We start from the raw sequence: 20,302 nt of genomic DNA on the forward strand, positions 1-20,302 counted from the left end.
CAAAAGTCCAACAACCACAGATAAAAAATCAATGTTAAAGTCTCGGACAACCACTTTTAAAATGTATCTATCAATAGACAGATTTTTAACAATATATTTAAAGGGAACCTGTCATGTTGAAAATGCAGTCCAAGCTGAGGGCAGTGTGTTATAGAGCAGTATGTTATAGAGCAGGAAGAGCTGAGCAGATTGATATATAATTTTACGGGAAAAGATTTAGTATAATATGCTATTTATTCATTTAAACCTCTTCTCATTCTGGGCTTAGGAGTCCAGTGGGCGGTCCTACTCATTGAGTGAAAGCTATCTTTGTATGCACACTCAGTAGGACCGCCAACTTGACTTCTATTGTAAGTAGAGATAAGCGATTTTCCTGAAACCGTTTTGGTCCGATTCAAAATAAATTCTTTGCGAATCTAATATGCCCCAATTACCCTGAAAACGCATGTCTAACTCTCTGATGTCTTCTAGGACTGTAACCAAATTAAAAAAAGACCTATTACCTCTTCTGACATGTCTACTTTAGTAAATAATTGTATCTCCCATGAAACAACAATTCTGGAACATATTTTCTTAGAACTCTACACTGTGCCTTTCCTCTGTTATTCCTCCTAGAAATTTATTATTAAATTGACAACTGGGTGTTACCATTTTGCTCGTCAAAGGGGCATGTCTCTACACAGTTTCAGTCTGTCAGCACTGATTGGTCACTGTCATTCTGTGTAGGGTCACACCCCCAACTGATAACACCCAGTTGTCAATTTATTCATACATTTTTAGCAGGAATAACAGAGGAAGGGCACAACACAGAGGTCTAAGAAATGATTCTCCAGAATTGTTATTTCATGGGAAATACAAGTATTTGCTCAAACAGACATGTCAGGAGAGGTAACAGGTCCGTTTTAAATTCAACCACTCAAGCTGTTCAATGCCGAGCCAGCAGGTAATGTGAAAGTGACAGCAACATATATGGGTAGAGGAAGGGATTACCGTAGTGCATGTTGGGAAGCCTGCCTGCAAGGCATTAAATAGAAGTCCGTTTGAGTTCATGTCAACCCCAAAAGTTTGGGATTTGCTGAATCTGAAACTTTTGGTGAATTCGGACTGAATTTGAATTGCGCAGAATCGATTCGCTCATCTCTACTTCTAAGCCCATAATGAGCAGATATTTAAATGAATAATAGTAGTTATAGGTGCACCTGTCTGGTGATAATGTGAAGTATTTTACCAGGCTGCCATAGTTCACGTCTGAGCTTAATGTTTTATATTGTCATCCTCAGCACTGGAGAGGTTGGTATGAGTGTTTTCATAGGGATATATTGATATTGATATGGTTACATAACACTGAATATCAATGATCACATTAATAGAGAACCAAGTCGTAATGTAGAAAAGCAACTCGTGACAAGATGTTACTGTGCATTGCAGGTCTACAAGATGGTCTTGAGGACTATAACTTCTGTGCACACCAGCAGTACTGCTATAGGGAAAATTATCACCCTGAAAGAGCTGGTTGCTTCCCAGCGTGCTCTGAGCAGACCTGACGAACCTTCCCACTACACTGAACAGAGGGGAGCGGTCATGAAACGGGTCGGATCTGACAGCACAGCAAGGATGCTCCTGGTATCCGTCTTCCTCTTCATACTCCAAACCCTCCTCCTCTTCAAGCTGAGAGGCTGACTCTGGGCCATCGGAGCCAGGGCTTGAGAGAGTGGGGGAGGGGGTTATTTCGGCCATGCTGTCACTCATGCATGTGGTGAATAAGGGAGAGCTGAGATTAGAAAGGGGGAGGGGCGAGGTTAGTACAAGACACAATTGGTTAATCCATACCAGGGCTGGAAAACCAAAAAAGGGAGCTAGGAAAAGGGCTTGGGAATATAACCTGGTGACATAAGAAAAATGGCTGGGTACACAGAAAAATAGAGAATTATGAGTGAAAAGCTACAAACCAATGGACAAAGAAAAGTTGTGGAACAGGGAAAATGGTTAAGGAAGGTTGAGAGCAGGAAGAGAACTTTCCCCTGCTAAATAAGTTATATTTACATTAATGATAAATTGTTGCTACAAAAGATACCAGTATATTAAAAATGACAATTATTATTTAGGGCCTGGTCACATCTGCGTTCGGCTTTCCGTTGTTCTGCTCCGTCAGAAGACCAGAACAATGAAAATACCAGAACAATTCACTTTAATGGGTTCCATCAGGTTTCCGCCGGGGTGTCTGTGGTTTTACCATAAACAATAGCGTGGATATGCAATGGAGGCCCCCAACAGATCCTCCAACGCAGATGTAAACAGACCCTTAGTGTTGGTGTCTGATTCCAGAAAATAAATTAACATTGGTATCATTGTGGGATCCATACATTTAGTAAGTTGTGTTTCTTCTACAACATGTCAGTAGCTGTTACCATGGAATCTATTGTGCAACAAGGATTTTAGAAACTAAAAATTGCAGGGGATTATCTAACAATACATCAGTCATATGGTTCTAAAAATAAAATGCAAATGTTATTACAGTTATATTATAAACTAAAAAGATCAAGACTTGTGGTTCTCAATACATTAGTCCTTAGTAATTTTTGAGGTAGAAGAGCGACCTACCTGCCCACCAAACGGAACCAAGGGAACCGGTCATAGAATGGATCTCCCCCAGTCACCACATTATCACAGTCTTCAGTCAGACCAGATGGAAGCTCAGCTGCACGGTCGTACATCTCACGCATCATGTCCAAGCGCAGCCTGTAAGAGATAACCATTGATGACTAAGGAAACTGAAGGACACCGTGAAAAATATGTGCTATCTCGACCAAAACACCTGATCTGTGCTTGCATTGGGTATAAACTTTTTTAGGAAACCATCATCTCGGAAAATGACAGTGTTGTGAGATGAGGAATAAAGACATTTTCAAAAAACATTAAATCTTCTTATATATGTGTAGATTCCAAGACTCCAAGGGGGAAAGTTAACATTGTTTTTACACCAGTTTTATGTTTGTAGAAATGTTACAAACAGCCCAAAAGTCACAAAAAAATTTGCCTTTTGGGTCATTTTCCCTACTCCATATACTTTTAAAAAAAGTGGGTGGAGCTTAGAGGAAGGGGCGTTTTCAATGCATTCCGATGCATTTACTATAATTTACACAATTAACTGGTGTAAATTATAGCGGAAATTCATGCCAGCTTTTGTATGGCGTAGATTTCATTAGTGTTGCACGAACAGCCAAAGATGCGACAAATTTAATAAGAGGTCTGTGCCTATTAATAAATTTGTCGATCTTACTCTAGATTTCTTTTAATTAAGATCGGCACAGTATTAATACATCTCCCCCCAAGACTATACTGTAAAGGTAGTTTTGAAAAAAAATTCTATATCCCAGTAAACAGAATTTTATGTACTTGAGTTGTACCAACTGGATAACCCCCTTTTTTTTTTAGAATAAATCCACTCCAGTCTCAAAAATGGGAACACATAATTAATGTGACTGTACAGTTATTGTTTCACATCAATGGCAGGATATTTTTCTGGCCAGGTTTTACCTTCTACCATTCGGCTTCTCTCATGAACAACATATAGTAGAGTTACGCATATCCATCCATTTAACATGAAAGTCCCCATTCACTAATGCATATTACAAAAATGCAGTCAACAGTTTCATATTTCACAGATGTCCTTCATTCCTAGTGAATTAATACACATAAATAGGAAAAAAATAACATCACTTTTCACTTCAGACATGCAGTTAAATCCAAAAAGCTCCAAAATTACCTAAGTTTTTCCAGGGTCCAGTAGTGAGTTGCACCATTCTTCTGGTCTTGAACTTCCACAGCCACAATGGTTCTTGGGAAGGGACGTTTCTCACGTTCTGAGTGGGCATCAGGAGGCAACAAGTCGGGTGGTAGTGGTGAATACAGAGTATCTGTCAGCAGCACAAACTGAAACTGAACCTGGATAGACAGTTATATTCATTATTTATTAATTTATTATTAATGAGTTAATATTTGGTAATATGGTAATAAATTTATCATTTCTGTTTCAGATTTTTAATATTGCATATTTTTTGCATGGATTTTCTATGTTGTATGTTGTCCCAGTGTTTGTGTTGGTTTCCTCCAGGTACTCCTGTTTCTTCCCACACTTCAAAAACATACCTATTTAATTGTCCCTAGTGTGTTGTGTGTGTCTGATATAAGGGAAATTATATTGCTGCCCGGCTCATACTCTCTATCCACCATTGGATAGGCAAAGTCGACCAATTTTATAGGTTTGAGGAAATCTCTCATTGGGAGTCCCGCTCTTGTAGTAGGTACCTTCACATCTGGGGTCTTTGGATTTCTATCAGGGGCTTTCAGGTGAGATAGGGTCACTATTCTAAACCAGATCGCTGTCTCACCTCCCCCACTATTAACTGCAGTACATATGGGTATTAATTACTATTGTCTCTCTCCCTTCACAGCTTTTATATGGAGAACATGACATTACTAAATCTGTATGATCCCACTGACTCAATACTATGGTCTCGACCCTGTTCTTAGACACCCCTATGGACGATTCAGTCCTCACTGGTGAAATCCATCTCCCACCGTCTCCTAATTCAAAGTTTACCGTTTTGTGCACTCCGTTAGCAGTACTATCTGTACTCACAATCTTATGTTTAACATAGGCTTCTGTAAAACCAATAAAAAGATAGTTTAAAATAAATGAAATTAGCTAAATTATATTGGGAGCCCACTGGCACTGTGTAATATGTTAGTGATATATAAGTAATTGGAAATAAATTAATTTTGAATTCTAGCGCATATGCATTGCAATACAAATTTCTCTAAATGCTAATGTATATTCTGCTGGATTTGAATGTGTGGTGCATACAATATAATTTTCAACCCTTTAACACTTTTATGCTATACGTATGCGCAAAAGCTTTAAACAAAATGTTTCTCTATTAAACCTTTTAACTAAAGGTGGTAAAAAAGTAAAATATTATCGTTGTCGGTAGCACATCTCTGTGTGCAAACAGGGAAACGCGCTGCTGACATGATAATAATATATGGGGACGAGCGATCGGAGTAATGACCACTAGTCCGCAACCATAGCTCCTTGTGACAGGAGCAAACGAGCGCTGATCAACGAGATGTCTCATTGATCGGCGATCACTGCACTGGCGAAAATCGGCTGGTGTAATAGGGCCTTAATGCAGGGAGTAAAACAGACTGGTATACTGTATCAGAAGTAGAAAGTTACCACAGCACTGGACCACCGGCAGTGTAGTGGTGGGATTCATTTAAATTCCCATTGTTCTTTCCTTCCCTGTATTCCCCTCATATTTTATTCTATGGTGTGAAATTGATCCTGTAGTGTGATTTTCCTTGGTGTGGCTTTGCAGCCAATCAAGGATAACGAGTTTGCCAACACTTGGATGATCCTCTTGCCATCTTTCAAGATGGCTGCCGCGAGAGTCATTGATTGACCGCGCATGCGCGAGAATTACTTAGCGTAATCTCGCGGGATTTCGGCACACACTCACTGATTAGACATGTCTCTCACACACATGTGGGACATACGCAGCTGATATACAGGGACGCCGAAAACACATAAGGAGTACGTCCTTCCACCTTCTACAAATGACAGTATGTAATTATTTTTTTAATATATACACCTGGGTGATCTAATAACAATTAATTCACTGTTTACATTTGGACTGCTTATTGTCTGTACCAGTCCCTGATTAAATTGTATGTATACACACAGTTTTCACCCGTATTCATGCCTGTAACTTGTAAATGAACTATTTGTAATATTTGATACATGTATTTAATGTTTTTTACTTGATCACTGCTTTATTGTTAATTGACTCTGCGAGTCCTTAAATACTTGGATTTTGATGTGTTTTACTATGCTTGAGAATCGTCCTGGTGGACTGAAACGTTGCATGGGTGATTAAAGGCTGTTACATTTTTGGAAGTGCTGCCTCCTTGTCCATTTTTGTTTGCCTGGTATACACTATCAACAACAATGGACATGGTTGACTAACCATTTAAATAGAACATAAAATTAAAACAGAAAGTTAATAATATGCAGAGTAAAAGTAGATGGGAGACATCCTGAACACCTTAGTCTCTGAAATATCTTGTCAGTATTACCTTCTTTTTCAGTTCCACACTGATTGCATTGGCCTCCTTCAGAAAGATGGCATTGCCCCAGAGCTGGTCACGCAGTGACGTGAACTGGTACCATTTCCATTTTCGAAAAGCCCAGAGAGCCAAATCATATTCCTGATCCGTCCACTGGACTGAAATATAACCGTATGTGACTTTAATGATAGCTTGGCTCTCGGCGAAAATATTTATGAATATATAGTATTTATATTTTATTTTTTTTACAAAATTGGTGCTAAGACATAATGATGTGCATGAAATGTTTGTATATCAGATCGAACAGTCCTGGCCAAAAGAATTGAGACTGACACAAATTCTGGTTTTCACAAAGTTAACTGCTTCGGGTTTTTAATAGTGGCAATTTGCACTAACTCTAGATTGTTATGAAGAGTAATCAGATTAATTGCAATTAATTGCAAAGTAATTTCTTGCCATGAAAATTGCCAAATTGCCAAAATGGCAAAACAGTCTGAAAGGAGCGTCACCAGAGAAAATGACTTTACCCCAGTCAACTGCAGTTCAATTCCCTGTACGTCCTGCAGAATGTCAGTCTGTCCTTAAAGGGAAGTTGTCATGAATTTTTTTTTTTTATAATATTGCTTTTAATGTAATATTTTAAACATTTTTATTAAATTGTGTTCTCAAGTTTTACTTTTTTATGTTTTCTGACTTTTACTTCTCTTTGGGGGCTGCCATTTTTTTAAAATCTTTGTATGTGTCGATTAACGACACATACAGAGATGGAATACGGCACATACAACCCCATAGAGAATGCGAACGGGAGCTGTTCCATTCTCAGTTGCGTGCGCCATCTGTGTGGGAATGGCGCATTCGCCGCTCCCACACAGACCAAAACGAAGCTCGTTCGTAGAGCGAAATCCGGCGCCATTTTCATGTGGACCGGAAGCCGCGGCCGGACAGTAAGATGGCGACTTCCGGCCGCGGCTTCCGGCCATATGTTCAACAAAGCGAAGGCGCAAGGAAGAGGCGCGTAGACCAGCGGCAGGAGCAGGTAATTTATGTTTTTGTGTATTATGTTCGTGTGTATTATGTTTGTGTGTATTATGTTCGTGTGTATTATGTTCGTGTATGTTCGTGTTATACTGTCTGCTGAGCACTGTATCTAATCCTCCTACACTGTGCAGTCACTCAGAAAATGGCGGCACACAGTGTAGGAGGTTTGAAGACATTCAAACCCTTCCTTCTCCTTTCACTAGCGAGAAGAAGGGAGGGGGGATTGTGTGAGGACACTAGAGGAGAGTGTGTCCACCCCAAATTTGCAGCATACATCAATGAGGTTGCTTTATCTTAGTGACCATGCTGCAATTTTGGGAACTGCTCCCTCTAGTGGCCAGCACATGGAAATGTTATAAAGAATGTATAATATTTCCTGACTTGTGAAAAAATTAAAATAATTAAAACAATGTGTAATCACTTAAATACTAATTGTTTAACTGAAAAAAAAAATAATAATAATTTCTAGCGACATATTCTCTTTAAAGGACCAGTGTCACGAAAAAAAATTTTTTTAGATCAATTTGACTTTAGTGTGTTATTAAACATTTTTTTTTTTATTTGTGTGTTTGTGTTTTACTTTTTTTTATTTTTTCACTTTTTCTTCCCTATGGGGGCTGCCATTTTTTTTTCCATTTCTGTATGTGTAACGACACATACAGACATGGAATACGGCACATACAGTCACATAGTGAATGCGAACGGGGCCCGTTCCATCCACTATGCTGTACGCCGTCTGTGTGGGAACGGCGCATGCGCCGCTCCCACACAGTGCAAGTTGAACTATACGATGTCCGGCGCCATTTTCCTGTGGACCGGAAGTCGCGGCCGGACAGTAAGATTACTACTTCCGGTCGCGGCTTCCGGACTTGTGCACTTGGAGCAGACGGAGCGGACGGACCGGAGGGAGCGGCGGCGGCAGGAGCAGGTAAGTTATTTCTATGTATGTTCGTGTTTTAGTGTGTGTTTACTACTGTATGTTAACCTACTACACTGTGTGTTCGCTCAAAAAATGGCGACACACAGTATAGGAGGTTTGACCGTTCAATCCCCTCGTTTCTCCCGGCACTAGCCAGGATAAAGGAGGGGGGTTCTGAGAGCTCACTAGAGCAAGTGAGTTTTCTCAAATTTTGCAGCATAAAGCAATGTGGATGCTTTACCACATGCAATGCTGCAATGTTGGGAATTGCTCCATCTAGTGACCAGCGCTGGGAAATATTATAAATTAGAATCTAATTTATAATATTTCCTGACTCGTGAAAAAAATAAAAAAATTAGAACAATGTCTAATCACCTATACACTAACTGTTTAACTAAAAAAAAAATGTTTTTCTAGCAACACATTCCCTTTAATGGCTATGAACACCTTTGAGGGCATATTTTTTAAATAAATAGATTAGTCAGTGTGTTTAGTGTAACTTTGTAATTAGTATTTATTATAAAATCGTTTTACTTTTGGAGATACAGCTGTTCTATATTCTCTATACAGAGTAGCTGTATCGTTCGCTTTACACTGAATCCGTCAATCCCGCAGACCTGACGGGTTCAGTGTCGGCGGGTCCTGCGTGTCTGTGACTTATGAAATGCTTATAATTGTACTTCGGTATACCATAGAAACATCTGACTATAAGATCTAGAAAAAACTCAAGCAGCAAACTTTGTGAAAACCAAGATTTGTGTCAGTCTCAAAACTTTTGGCCAGGACTGTACGTAGGAAAGCTCTATTTATGTGTACAGTACAGCTACTATTTGATGTGAAGTGGTTGTAAATGAAGCACAGATACTTCAGCATTTTTACCATCATCTTCAGGTTCTTCCTCTTCCTCATTGACCTCAGTATAATATCTAGAATCCATCTGTCTTTGTAGTGCTTCCAGACGACTTTCATAATCCTGTGGAATAAATAAAGACAGGTTGAGTATGTGTATATATGACATATGGAAATAAGATTGCAAACTTTACCAGTGACAATTTACTAGTATATAAATAATGCAAATAAATAAATTTTCTGAACAGCAATGCAGAACTTGTTTGGGAAAATATAACATAACATAACTTTTTTATAAAATATGTCCATACAGTTAAGGTAAATCTTCTGGACTATCGTTAACGGTAGTCATTATGGTAGTCAATAATTTGACACACTCCACACGCTAATTCTACACTTAAAGGGGCAGATTTACTTATACTGGCGTTTCATACGTTAGTCTTAATTCAGACTACACTTGAGTTGAATGAGCCAAATTTATTAAGAGGCGCACACCTCTAAATAAATTTGGCGCATCTTGGCTGTCTGTGCGCCAGAAATAATGACTATGACTGCTACGCCCCTCCCGTCTCTACTACCCCACCTACTTTTCTCACCACTTTTCAAAAGTGGCGAGAGAAGGGAAGAGTTGCAAATTTTAGTACAAATATGGTGTTCACAAAAATGTGCGACTTTTCTATGTAAATCGTTTAAAAAATTTCCCCAATTGAGTTATATTTAATGATGTTTTTTATTATTTTATGGCGAACTGCTCCAACTGAGTGTCCTGCTAGTGTGATAAATAATAGTAACATAGTATATCTTGTTTTTTTTCATATTACTTATAATTGGTCAGGAAAGTGTTCTTAGAAACTGTTCTACATGGACATTTAGTTGGTCTTATCCTCAGCGTAGACAATATTGGATGAATTATTACAATATTTGCATAGATCAAATATTAAACGAATTGTGCAGTACTTTTAATTATTTTAATACATGTTGTTTTTATTTTTATTTATGAGTAGTTTTATATAATTTTGTATTATTGTTATTTAGGTGATTGTAGCGGTCGGGTGATGTGATAGACAATATTGTATCAATTGCAAAATATTAACAACGATAAATAGAATCATTGACTAATATATACATCAAGAAGGTGCCAAGAGAGAGGGTTTATTTTATTCTATGGTATTACAAGGTTCTTTGGGTGTTGAAACTGACCAGTGCACTTGGCCCCTAATGTTCTGTTTTATTGTCTGTAATCCGCCGCAGAATTATTCCTGCCGTTGGCGTCAATGGGAAGTTCGGGCGGAATCCGCCTGAAGATCGAGTAGGACGCTTCTTTTTCCCGGTAGCTAAAAAAATCAGCTAGTGGGAAAAAGAAGCGTTCGACTCACATTGAAACGAAAGGGAGGTGGAATTTCTAGACGGAATCCGCCCGAAAAAATTCTGCCGTGTGAACAGGGCCTTTCATAGTATTGTATCCCCGGAGAGCCACCCATATCTATTATTTCCATATCTTATGTCAAGTACTTCTCACCAATCTCTGCTGCTCCAGAAGGTAATTTGCTTCCTCACGTTCTCTTCTGTACTGATCTTCCAGCTCCTGAAGCCTGAAAGACAGAAGGTAACAGATTTGTATAATTACACAGTGGAGGACTACTATGAGGTCCGCCTTGATGTCTAAGTATATTAGTGAACATGTACAGTATACATTTGATAACTAAAAGTGAGATTCTGTCATGAAAGGGGCTTCCAGTCCAAAACAGTCCTCGTGTTGGTTTTTATGGACTGATTTATGGACACATCTACTGAAATCAGTCTAGTGAGAGAAATCATAGGTTTTCGTAACTCTCTGTGAAAAGGTGGCTTTGGTCACAGAGTAATTTCTCCATGAAAACCAGCAAGTAATCCATCCATTGTTATCATTGGGTGATGTTCCTGCTACCAGAACACTAATGATATGATTCATTATCCTGAACCTCCCTCATTTACATGAAAACTCACCTTTGTTCCATCTCCTGCTTCATGTCAATACCTTGCTTCTCAAGTAACTCCCGCTGAGCAAATGCCCAGTCCACAGGTTCGACAGGGGTCTCAGCACATGGAGTGCGCTCTCTCTCTTGCCGAGCTTGTTCAGGGTGGTTAAAGCGAAAAACATGAGACTTCCCCATAATGATTCGATTACCTAAATTAAAAAATGAAGCCAAGAATGAAGCCATGTAACACGGATATTTCACATGGAACCAGCTAGGAGGAAGCTGGTAAATACTGTATATCATGACCCATTAACTGTTTTAGCCTCCCCTGTCTGTGGTCATTTGGGTTAAAAATTCAAACTGTAAATATACTGTAGCATCGTGAGTCATCATCCCCTGTTAGTCTACATAAAAGCCAATAGGGCCTCCATCAATGATTGTCATTAAACGTCCCCAGACTCTTGCTACAGCAGAGATATAATCGCCATTACTGTAGAAATACATAACTAGGCAGATCCTCCATCCGTGTTGCAAGGAAAGCTTTTCCATAAGCAGATGTAAGTAAAGAGTTTATTATAATTGTAATCAGCCTGACAGTAGAGGACTCAAGAACATACTGGCGATTTCCAGATTTTAGGACAAAGTTCTTTATAAAGAGAACTTGTCAGCTCTCCTGACATGTCTGTTTTAGTACATACTTGTATTCCCCATAATATAACAATTCTGGAGCATCTTTTCTTAGAACTCTGCGTTGCACTGTCCCTCTGTTATTCCTCCTACAAATAGATGAATACATTTACAACATGCTAGTTACTAGTTGGGGGTATGTAATACTGTCCAATCAGTTCTCACAGTCTCAGACTGTGTTGGGACACGCCCCTAAGACTGACAATCGGAATCATAACACCCAGTTGTTAATTTATTCATACATTTCTAGTAAGGAATAACATAGGAACTATACAATGCAGACTTCTAAGAAAAGGTGCTCCAGAATTGTGATTTTATGTTAAATACATTTATTCACTGAAACAAACATGTCAGGAGAGCTGAGAGGTCCTTTTTAAGATAGAAAGTGAAAAAAATCCTTTTTTCTAATAGACCAGAAGTCAGTACTGTATATATCAGTCTCTGGAGGTGGACCTGATGAATGATGCAGGTACCGCACAGGTAACATCTTCATATGGTGTTCCTGAATATCGATCAACTATTAGGATCAGTGGCATGGCGTCTCAAGAATGTCATCAGTTAATTTGTTTTGTTTTTTTTCATTTTCCTAATTGTTGGCTGAACCCACAAAATGTTTGCCTTCTACTGGAAAAGGGTACATTAAAATTCCAGTAAGCTTTCATATATTCCTTACTTATCACATGGCCTGAGTACAGGGGACACATTTCATCTCACCAGATCTCAGCACGCATAACTCTGTCACTTTCTTCCCATTCACGTATGTGTCGGCCCCTTCACAAGGCTCAAGTGTCACTGCAACTGTGAGAGAGCAGAGAAATGAACGCTGACCAAGTATTCCTTACTACAGATGATTTTCTCTGTATACTCTGTGTTCTTGCGGTACAAATAATAAGATCATATTACCTGACCCACAGGGAATGATATTGCTCCGGAAAATACAGTGCTCCTCACGGATAAAATGTCCACTGAGCAAAATGTCCTGTCTCCTCTCTAGATCTTCACGCCCAACTCTGCAATGAAAAAATGAGAAAAATAATGGGTATGTCATGTATCCAATATCCGAACTATTTATAGGGAAACATTCCCAACCAAATCCTTCATTCTTACAATTAAAAATCCATTCTGTGAACATGACCTTCTTATCTCCTCTATTATTCTCATGTGTTTTTCATCACCTGGACTTGTCCCTTGCCTCCCTTTTCCTATTGAATTCCAAATTTGATACTTACCTACTCTTTAGGTCTTCAAATGCAACCTAAAAACACCATTGCATAAAATCTGTCATACCTATTCACTCTAACTACATACACTACTGCCAGCATTGCTTCATGCAAATACAGTAGTATATCTATCTGAATCTACCATGTAAATACCATGTAAATAGCATGCCGCCGTGTTTAGAGTTAATTCCTATAGCATCAATCTTCACAATAAATATAGTCAATCACTGATAACGTCCTATATACCGCATACTTTTATCACATTAACTTATCATATGTCTGTTCTCACCTTGTAATGCCATCTTTGATGTAATATAGTAGACACTCAGACATTAGAGGATCTTCATTAAGATTTACAAGGTGAGGAGTCTGAGGGATGCAAAAAAGTAAGGTAGGCATAGAATACAATAGGATGCAATAGCCATGGTCATTGAATAGTAGATATAGCAATAGAGATCAATGCAAATAGCAAGGCACAGCAATAAACCTTATGTTTACAAGTGTAGTTTGGATTATTAATTCAGAAAATAACCTAGATACATGATTCATAAATAGATGTACTGATGATATACCTGTATTGTATTTGACAACCTGGCGTTCCCCCCATTACACATGCACTATGCTTCTATTAACTGAAGAAGAGAAGAGGCTGGGAGGTAGAAGAGCACACCAAACCTGCACCAACCTCTTTTGGGGAATAAACCCCAACAAGTTCTGAGTACATTTCCAGAGGTGCCGTGTTGATCTGATAATCCCATGGAATGAGAATGTGAGTGATTGGAACATAAAAACAACATAAATAACATAATGACAACATAAATATTCACAACCTTAAAAGCTATGGCCACTTTCACAACCTACTTCTTTTATTGCCCCAATGAATCAATAATGAAGAAACACCTATGCAGACCCAGATATCTCCATGATAACAGACTACAAACATACACTATGTAGTCTCATCCTTAAAGAGGATCTGTCACCAGTTTATTCATTCCCTATCTGCTAACTAATATATTAGACGCTATGATGCTGATAACTACAGTGTGATTTGTTTTAAAAAACGTTTATTATTTGCAAAGTTATGAACATTTTTCTAAATATGCTAATTTGGCTATACTTACCAAATAGGATATGACTCTTTCTTTTCACTCTGGGCGGTGTAATGTTTTCTATATGATGCTGTCCAACTGGCGATATCTCTGGTTGTTTCACAGCTAGAACTGTGATCCTGGTGTCATATGAAAGGTTAAAATCTCTTCTTTCAAATGCCACCACCGCTGTTCTAGGTGGTCCACAGCCCGAGATATGGCTGTTTGAAGTGATCGCCCTTCACTCCAGCCTCAGTCTCTCACACTGTGTGAAGCAGCTTCATGCTGATAGACAGCGTCAGAGGCTGTGAGGAGGCTCCACCTCAGGAGAATCGCTGGTGCTGACGCTCATTTGTCAAGTATAGGCTCATTTGCATATTCAGAAAAAAGCTCATAACTTTTAAAATAATAAAAGTTTTGGGACACAATTCTCACTAGCATTATCAGTGTGACATTAGATTAGTTAGGAGATTGGGCATTACTAAACTAGTGACAGATCCTCTTTAATTCATACTTAAGACATTTACTAAATCTACTATTATTGTCATTGACAGATTTGACATTCATAGCATGGTTTGTTTTTCCCCAGGATGTACTACTTAAGCGGTAAGGGTGGGTAGGCCAAATTTTGGGCATCCTTTCCACAGACCTAATTCCGAATTAGAGTCATCTCCCTAAAAACATCATGTATGTTAGAAATCGGTAAAATATTCTCATATGTAGGAAATCAAACATGGTGCCCAGAAATACTCGATCAAAAATATACTGTATCTGGGATAATTTGTGTCGCACTGCCAAGGCTTCCACAATACAGCCGCCCAGGCTGATCGGCCAAATAGTTCCATTCATGAAGACCAATTGGAATAAGATCCTGCCATTCAGTGCCTGGAAAATTGGCAGTCAGCTTGAGGGCAAGGGGGATTAAAGCAATTAAAGGGGTTATGTGGGGACCAAAAATTATTAGCAGTGTACTCACTACAGTATGTGAATAAACTCTCTAATATACATTCCGGTCCCCCGTCACGCTGATTATGAGATTTTCATAGCGTTGCCGGGGACCGGAACTCTAGTTGCACAGCCTTCTTTGATGACGATATGACTCTTCGTCATGTGACTGACCCCACTGAACCCTATGTACTAGCTGTACTACTGCTCTTGCTTGTACATAGAGTACAGAGGGGGCGGTCACATGACGAGGAGTCGTATGACAGACATTTAAGGTTTAGAGTAGCATATTTAGTCAATGTACTCTTATAATGTATAAGAATGGAATATAATATAGTGTCTAAGGAAATGTAGTTCTGTGCTTCTGAATGTATTAGAACAACTGTGGTGGACATCTTGCAAATGGGATAGCTTGATATAGTAAGCAAATAAAAGTTATACCTTGTATAACTTGCATACGCTAAAACTAAATTTACACATGCAGTTTTTGATGCAGATTTTGGGACAGTTCTTGGAACCAAAGATAGGAGTGGATATAAAATTACACCTGCACTAAAAACTGCATGTGTGAATTCAGCCTAATTGTGAGTCAAACTTCTACTTAGCAAATAGTCATATGACAGATGAGAGAGATAACTGGCTGCTTGACACTTCTCAAGGAGAAACAGAAGCAGACATAAAATTTAGATTGTCCAATTTATCTTCTATCCCCAATTACACTTTGGCTAAGTGTCTGACACTCTCACAGTCATTAGATTGTGGCTATATCCTTTAAAAATTGAATGTCTTTGGACAACTGTACTAGAGATCAGCAAACATCAAACATATAAAACACCGCTTACAATGAACATGACATGCTAAAACTTAAAATAATACCAAATGATCATAAGTGGAAACATCAGTGATGTCAACTACAGGGAGGTAATGTCAATGTATTTAATAAAAATAAAAAAAACCCTGAAAGATAGCATTTGGGACATTTCAGATTTTAATTATCATATTAATATAATCTTTTTGGAATTTTTTTGTGGGGTATTGATTACACTTATACAGAGGTCTTTAAAAACTGGCACAAGAATCATATTTGCAGTAAGGCTGCTGATTGGGCAGCATTAATAAAAAGTCCAGAACAAATTTAAAGGATACTATATACCTTTATAATAGCTAGAACATTTGACAAGCAACTTTTTCAAAAACGGTAGATGTCACGAATGGATAAATGATTCTTGAATGACTCTGGTGATACCTAAAGGAAGTGAGTATGTTACCATGCCCTTCCATAATCCTCTAGGGGTTGTGATGGTAAAATTATTTAAGGTCAATTTGTGTAGAAGGTTGGTATGGCTATACCCTATTCTTGTATCAAGCAGTGTGTATTTAGCGTGAAGCCTTAAGACCTCTACCAAGCAATTCCACTTCACGCTAAATACACACTGCTTGATACACTTGATACACACTGCTTGATACACTGCTTGTTCATCTAATGATCGTATTGTTTCAAAAAACTGAAATATAATCGTTGTTGGCAGCACACCTCCATGTGTAAACAGGGAGACCCGCTGCCGACATGATAATACTGTATGGGTTACAAGCAATCAGAGTAATGACCGCTCGTCCCCATACATAGCTCCTTGTGACAAGAGCAAACGAGCACCGATCAATGAGCTGTCTCGTTGATCGGCACTCATTGCACCAGACTAAATTGGCCGGTGTATTAGGGGCTTTAGATAGTAGCCAGTATTTTCTCCTGCCCATTTAATAACATCGGTATTGGTATGTATATGAAAATGTGCATATAGAGTTATACATTTTGTATATGCAAAATAATGTAAAATTGAAAAGTTAGGCTCTAATAAGTGTCACAAAAATTCCCAAACTTACCTTTTTAGGTGAAAATACTCCAAGGGTTCCTCCATCTTCTCTCATGGCCACCCCCATCTCTGCAAGTAAAGCCTCCCTGTAGGAACAAGAACACAAACAGTTTCAGACAATAGGCAAAGACCCGCTTTCTATTGATGCCTCTCCTGTTCAGAACAATTATAACCTAATTAGGTAATATTTTTGCACATTTCTATGCATAAATATGTGATTATTATCTCCAGTCCCTTCATGGTCAGTGCTTTTCATAGTCTTTTTTTTTAAGACTGCAATTATTTTATTGTCAAGTACACTTAAATACAAGAAATTACCTGTCCATACGTATAGCCTCAGTGCGCCGGAGCTTCTCCTCCCACGTCTCATTAAGCTCAGCAATAATTTTCTCTGTTTCCTGTTTCACGAGTGTAAAATATAATTTTAGGTTATTGCTATTAAAAACGTGCAGCAATAATCAGTAATTAAAATAAAGCATTGAGATTAATAATAAAAGGGTTCCAATAGTTACTGTTCTGATAATAAAATAAAAATTTATGATATTATAAGAACCCATTAAGATTATGATCACTTCTTCATTTAGGTCATAAAAATATTGAGACTTAACAGGTTTAAAGGAATGTGTCATCAGAAAATGGGCAATTGTTTAAATCAAGGTTTTATGTTAAACATAATTTTTAAGAATTTTAGGTAACAGTGGTAACACTGGCCATTGAGCCTCACAATAGACTGAAACTTCCTGTTCCATAGAGATCACGTCTCAGCATTCATATCATTATCATCACAGGCAGGTTTAAAATGAAAGGTAAGGCTTCGTTCACATCTGCGCCAGGGTCCCGTTCTGTCAGAACTTTCCGTCGGAACGGAACCATGACTGACACAAACGGAAACTAAACCAAAACCTTTGATTTCCGTTTGTGTCAGTCAGGGTCCCGTTCTGACGGAAAGCTCCGACAGAACGGGATCCTGGCGCAGATGTGAACGAAGCCTAACACATATATATAAATAACACAGGATCCACCATTGACAATAGGTGAATGTCACAGCTCGCCTTCTATCCTACCTCTGCACAGGTCATCGAGCATGCCTAGGCTAAAACACTTTCCCATAGAAGTCAATGGGTTAACTCCAGACCACTGTTTCCCATGGTCCATGTGGCTGCTGTAAAGCATATCTCCAAATGCTGTTAAAAGCAACTAATACAAGATGTCCGCCCCCATAATCATGTACAGAAAATAGAATTTAAAAAAATGATAATCAAAAAATAAAAACAGATTAGAAAAAAATTCTGTTTCAATATCTGGTTTTAATTAGGCAAAAAAATTCTAGATGAAACATTCCCTTTAAAAATCCATAATAAACAGGGAGAATTCTAAGACAACCCCTTTCAGTTTGCTGCCACCGCGGCAAAGAGGAGACTACTACTCCCATTTATCCCATCACTACTACTCTCATTTATCGTGACAGAAATTTGCAGTTTTTTTAGTGTTTTTTTTATTCACAAATCATCTAACTCAATAATAAAACAGTAAATGATGATTGTGGTATAAGGGGTACTGTTCTCTGCTGTTTTGTTTCTTTTGCTTGATAACATTTGTTGTCATTTGGAAACAGTCTCTACTTAGGCATTGAATGCCTTACCGGTTGTTAAATTTTTTTTAAAAATTATTAAAAAGAGAATTAAAAAATGAATAAAAAAAACCCAGTATAAAATAAGCTCCCATTAGTGGCAGCTGGAGGCAGTCAAAATGTAGTGAGTGCACTCTATGCCTATGTAGAGGATTTTGAGATCTGAAAAAATATATTATGAAATGAATCACCACAGAATAGTGGACGTACAAATATTCACTTTAAGCTACATATCACAAAAGTTCTACATGATTTAGAAGAGATAAAGATGACTTAAGATCTTGATAACACATATAGGACATATAGCATGTTGTATTTGTAAAGCATACCTTAAGCCTCTCGATAGCCTCTTCACTTCCAGGTGTGAATGCCAGACGCTCATGTAGGCTGCAGACAGATGCAGCTCGACTGGACAAACCAGACATAGAGGATGAAGGACTCATACCCGTTAGGGCATTCACCGCTGTGAAGAGATTGTCAGGAGCATGACGCGTGTGTAGGACATTGGCGTTATCCACAGGACACACATCTATAAAGAGCAGAAGCCAGAGAGAAGAGGGATACCGAACCAGAAGGACACAGGGAAGGTGCGGACAAGAAGGGACACAAACGGTGCAATGTAATGTACAAAACAGTGGAAGTGATAAGGCATATTGATATGAATCAACAAGTGAACGATAGGAAAAAGAACATAGGAAAGTTAAAAAAAAAAGAGAAAGGTATATATTAATAAAGTAGTAATAATGTATGAAGGAGAAAAGTGAAAGTGCCGAAGGAATCAAACCAGGGAGAAAAGTACATTGTAGTAAGCACGTGATACAGGAGCAGATAGAAACAAAAAAATAGGATGTAGAGGAAAAGTGAGGGTTTAGGAAAGTTTGTAATAGTGGACAGAAAGGATTCAGGACAAGCAGGGAAGCGAGAAAAGAAATCTTTGTTTGGATGTTGTAGATACATCACATGAGAGGAGACAAGGAACCACAAATATAATGTTTCATGTGATACATCACATGTCTTAACCCGTGTGTACAATGTATCATATTATATTTGCATTTCAAACTTACAATTGAAAAAAAAAATAATTACGGTACAATTGAACAAAATGATGTTAAACTTGTAGATTAGGTCAGTGATATATGATTGATTATGTCTTGGTGACAGCTTGTGGATGTAAGCTATATGGCTGCGACACAACATCATGTGACCGACCACTAATACTGAATGGCAACACAGCACGCTACATCGCCATCTGAGAGTCAGAACCAAATAACGGGAGCATTTGGACATTTATTCACAGCCCAAGTAAAACAAGTTAGAACCTTGTGCATCACTGTGTAGCCTTGGCCAAAGTGTATTTTAAGGGCTATACACAGTATAGTCTATGCCCAGTTAAAACATGAACATTTAGGTTTGCATGCAGTTAAAGGGGTTTTCTCACCAATGACATTTAAGGCATATCCACAGGATATAATATAAATGTCTGATATTTGGGGTTGAGGGGTCCCACTTCTGGTTCCTCCACCTATAGGGAGAACGGGATAAACCTCACTCACCAGGTGAGGCCTGCTTGACTGTTTCTATAACTCCCATTGACTTGAATAGAGAGAGCTGTGGACATTCGTGGTCATCTCTCCATTCAATCTCCGCCCTGGATGTGGCAGCCACGTTTGGCTCACCTGGCAGATCATGGTATGTGGACACTCATTCTCCTAATTTATGGGGTCCTGGCCTGGGGATATGCCAAAAATGTCTTTGACAGGAAACTCTTTAACATCAGTTGCCTTTCCCCAATGTCTCTCTTACACAAGCACTGGAAGTTAAAATACGAGGAGTTGTATATACTTTTTGGGTTCTTACACAAAGAAGCTTTTTTATCTGTCGATGCCTGTGATATGGAGGGGAAAAAGTGGTCCTCAGTGATTTACTTTACATGACAGCAGCTCTACAGGATTAGAGAGTCAAATCTGG

At 38.5% G+C, this 20,302-nt stretch overlaps 1 protein-coding gene across 13 annotated transcripts in view; it reads right to left on the reverse strand.

The window, feature by feature from the left end:
* The window catches only part of KIF1A (kinesin family member 1A), a 149,081-nt gene that overhangs the window by 61,703 nt on the left and 67,076 nt on the right, over positions 1-20,302 (reverse strand). For 8 of the 13 annotated variants that reach the window (XM_075861345.1, XM_075861351.1, XM_075861341.1 and 5 more), the window contains exons 14-25: positions 18,664-18,863; positions 17,023-17,102; positions 16,715-16,790; positions 13,090-13,169; positions 12,484-12,590; positions 12,295-12,378; positions 10,922-11,102; positions 10,455-10,527; positions 8,966-9,059; positions 6,139-6,287; positions 3,767-3,945; positions 2,602-2,739 (exon numbers count right to left, since the gene is read on the reverse strand). In XM_075861345.1, the coding sequence (XP_075717460.1) occupies positions 2,602-2,739; positions 3,767-3,945; positions 6,139-6,287; positions 8,966-9,059; positions 10,455-10,527; positions 10,922-11,102; positions 12,295-12,378; positions 12,484-12,590; positions 13,090-13,169; positions 16,715-16,790; positions 17,023-17,102; positions 18,664-18,863 (1,441 nt within the window). Of the gene's footprint in view, positions 1-1,549; positions 1,772-2,601; positions 2,740-3,766; positions 3,946-6,138; positions 6,288-8,965; positions 9,060-10,454; positions 10,528-10,921; positions 11,103-12,294; positions 12,379-12,483; positions 12,591-13,089; positions 13,170-16,714; positions 16,791-17,022; positions 17,103-18,663; positions 18,864-20,302 lie in introns of all 13 variants that reach the window. The other 5 variants (XM_075861348.1, XM_075861347.1, XM_075861346.1 and 2 more) reach the window with 2 other exon arrangements.

Source organism: Rhinoderma darwinii, chromosome 4 (genome assembly GCF_050947455.1).
Source record: "Rhinoderma darwinii isolate aRhiDar2 chromosome 4, aRhiDar2.hap1, whole genome shotgun sequence".
In the NCBI taxonomy this organism is placed as follows: domain Eukaryota; kingdom Metazoa; phylum Chordata; class Amphibia; order Anura; family Rhinodermatidae; genus Rhinoderma; species Rhinoderma darwinii.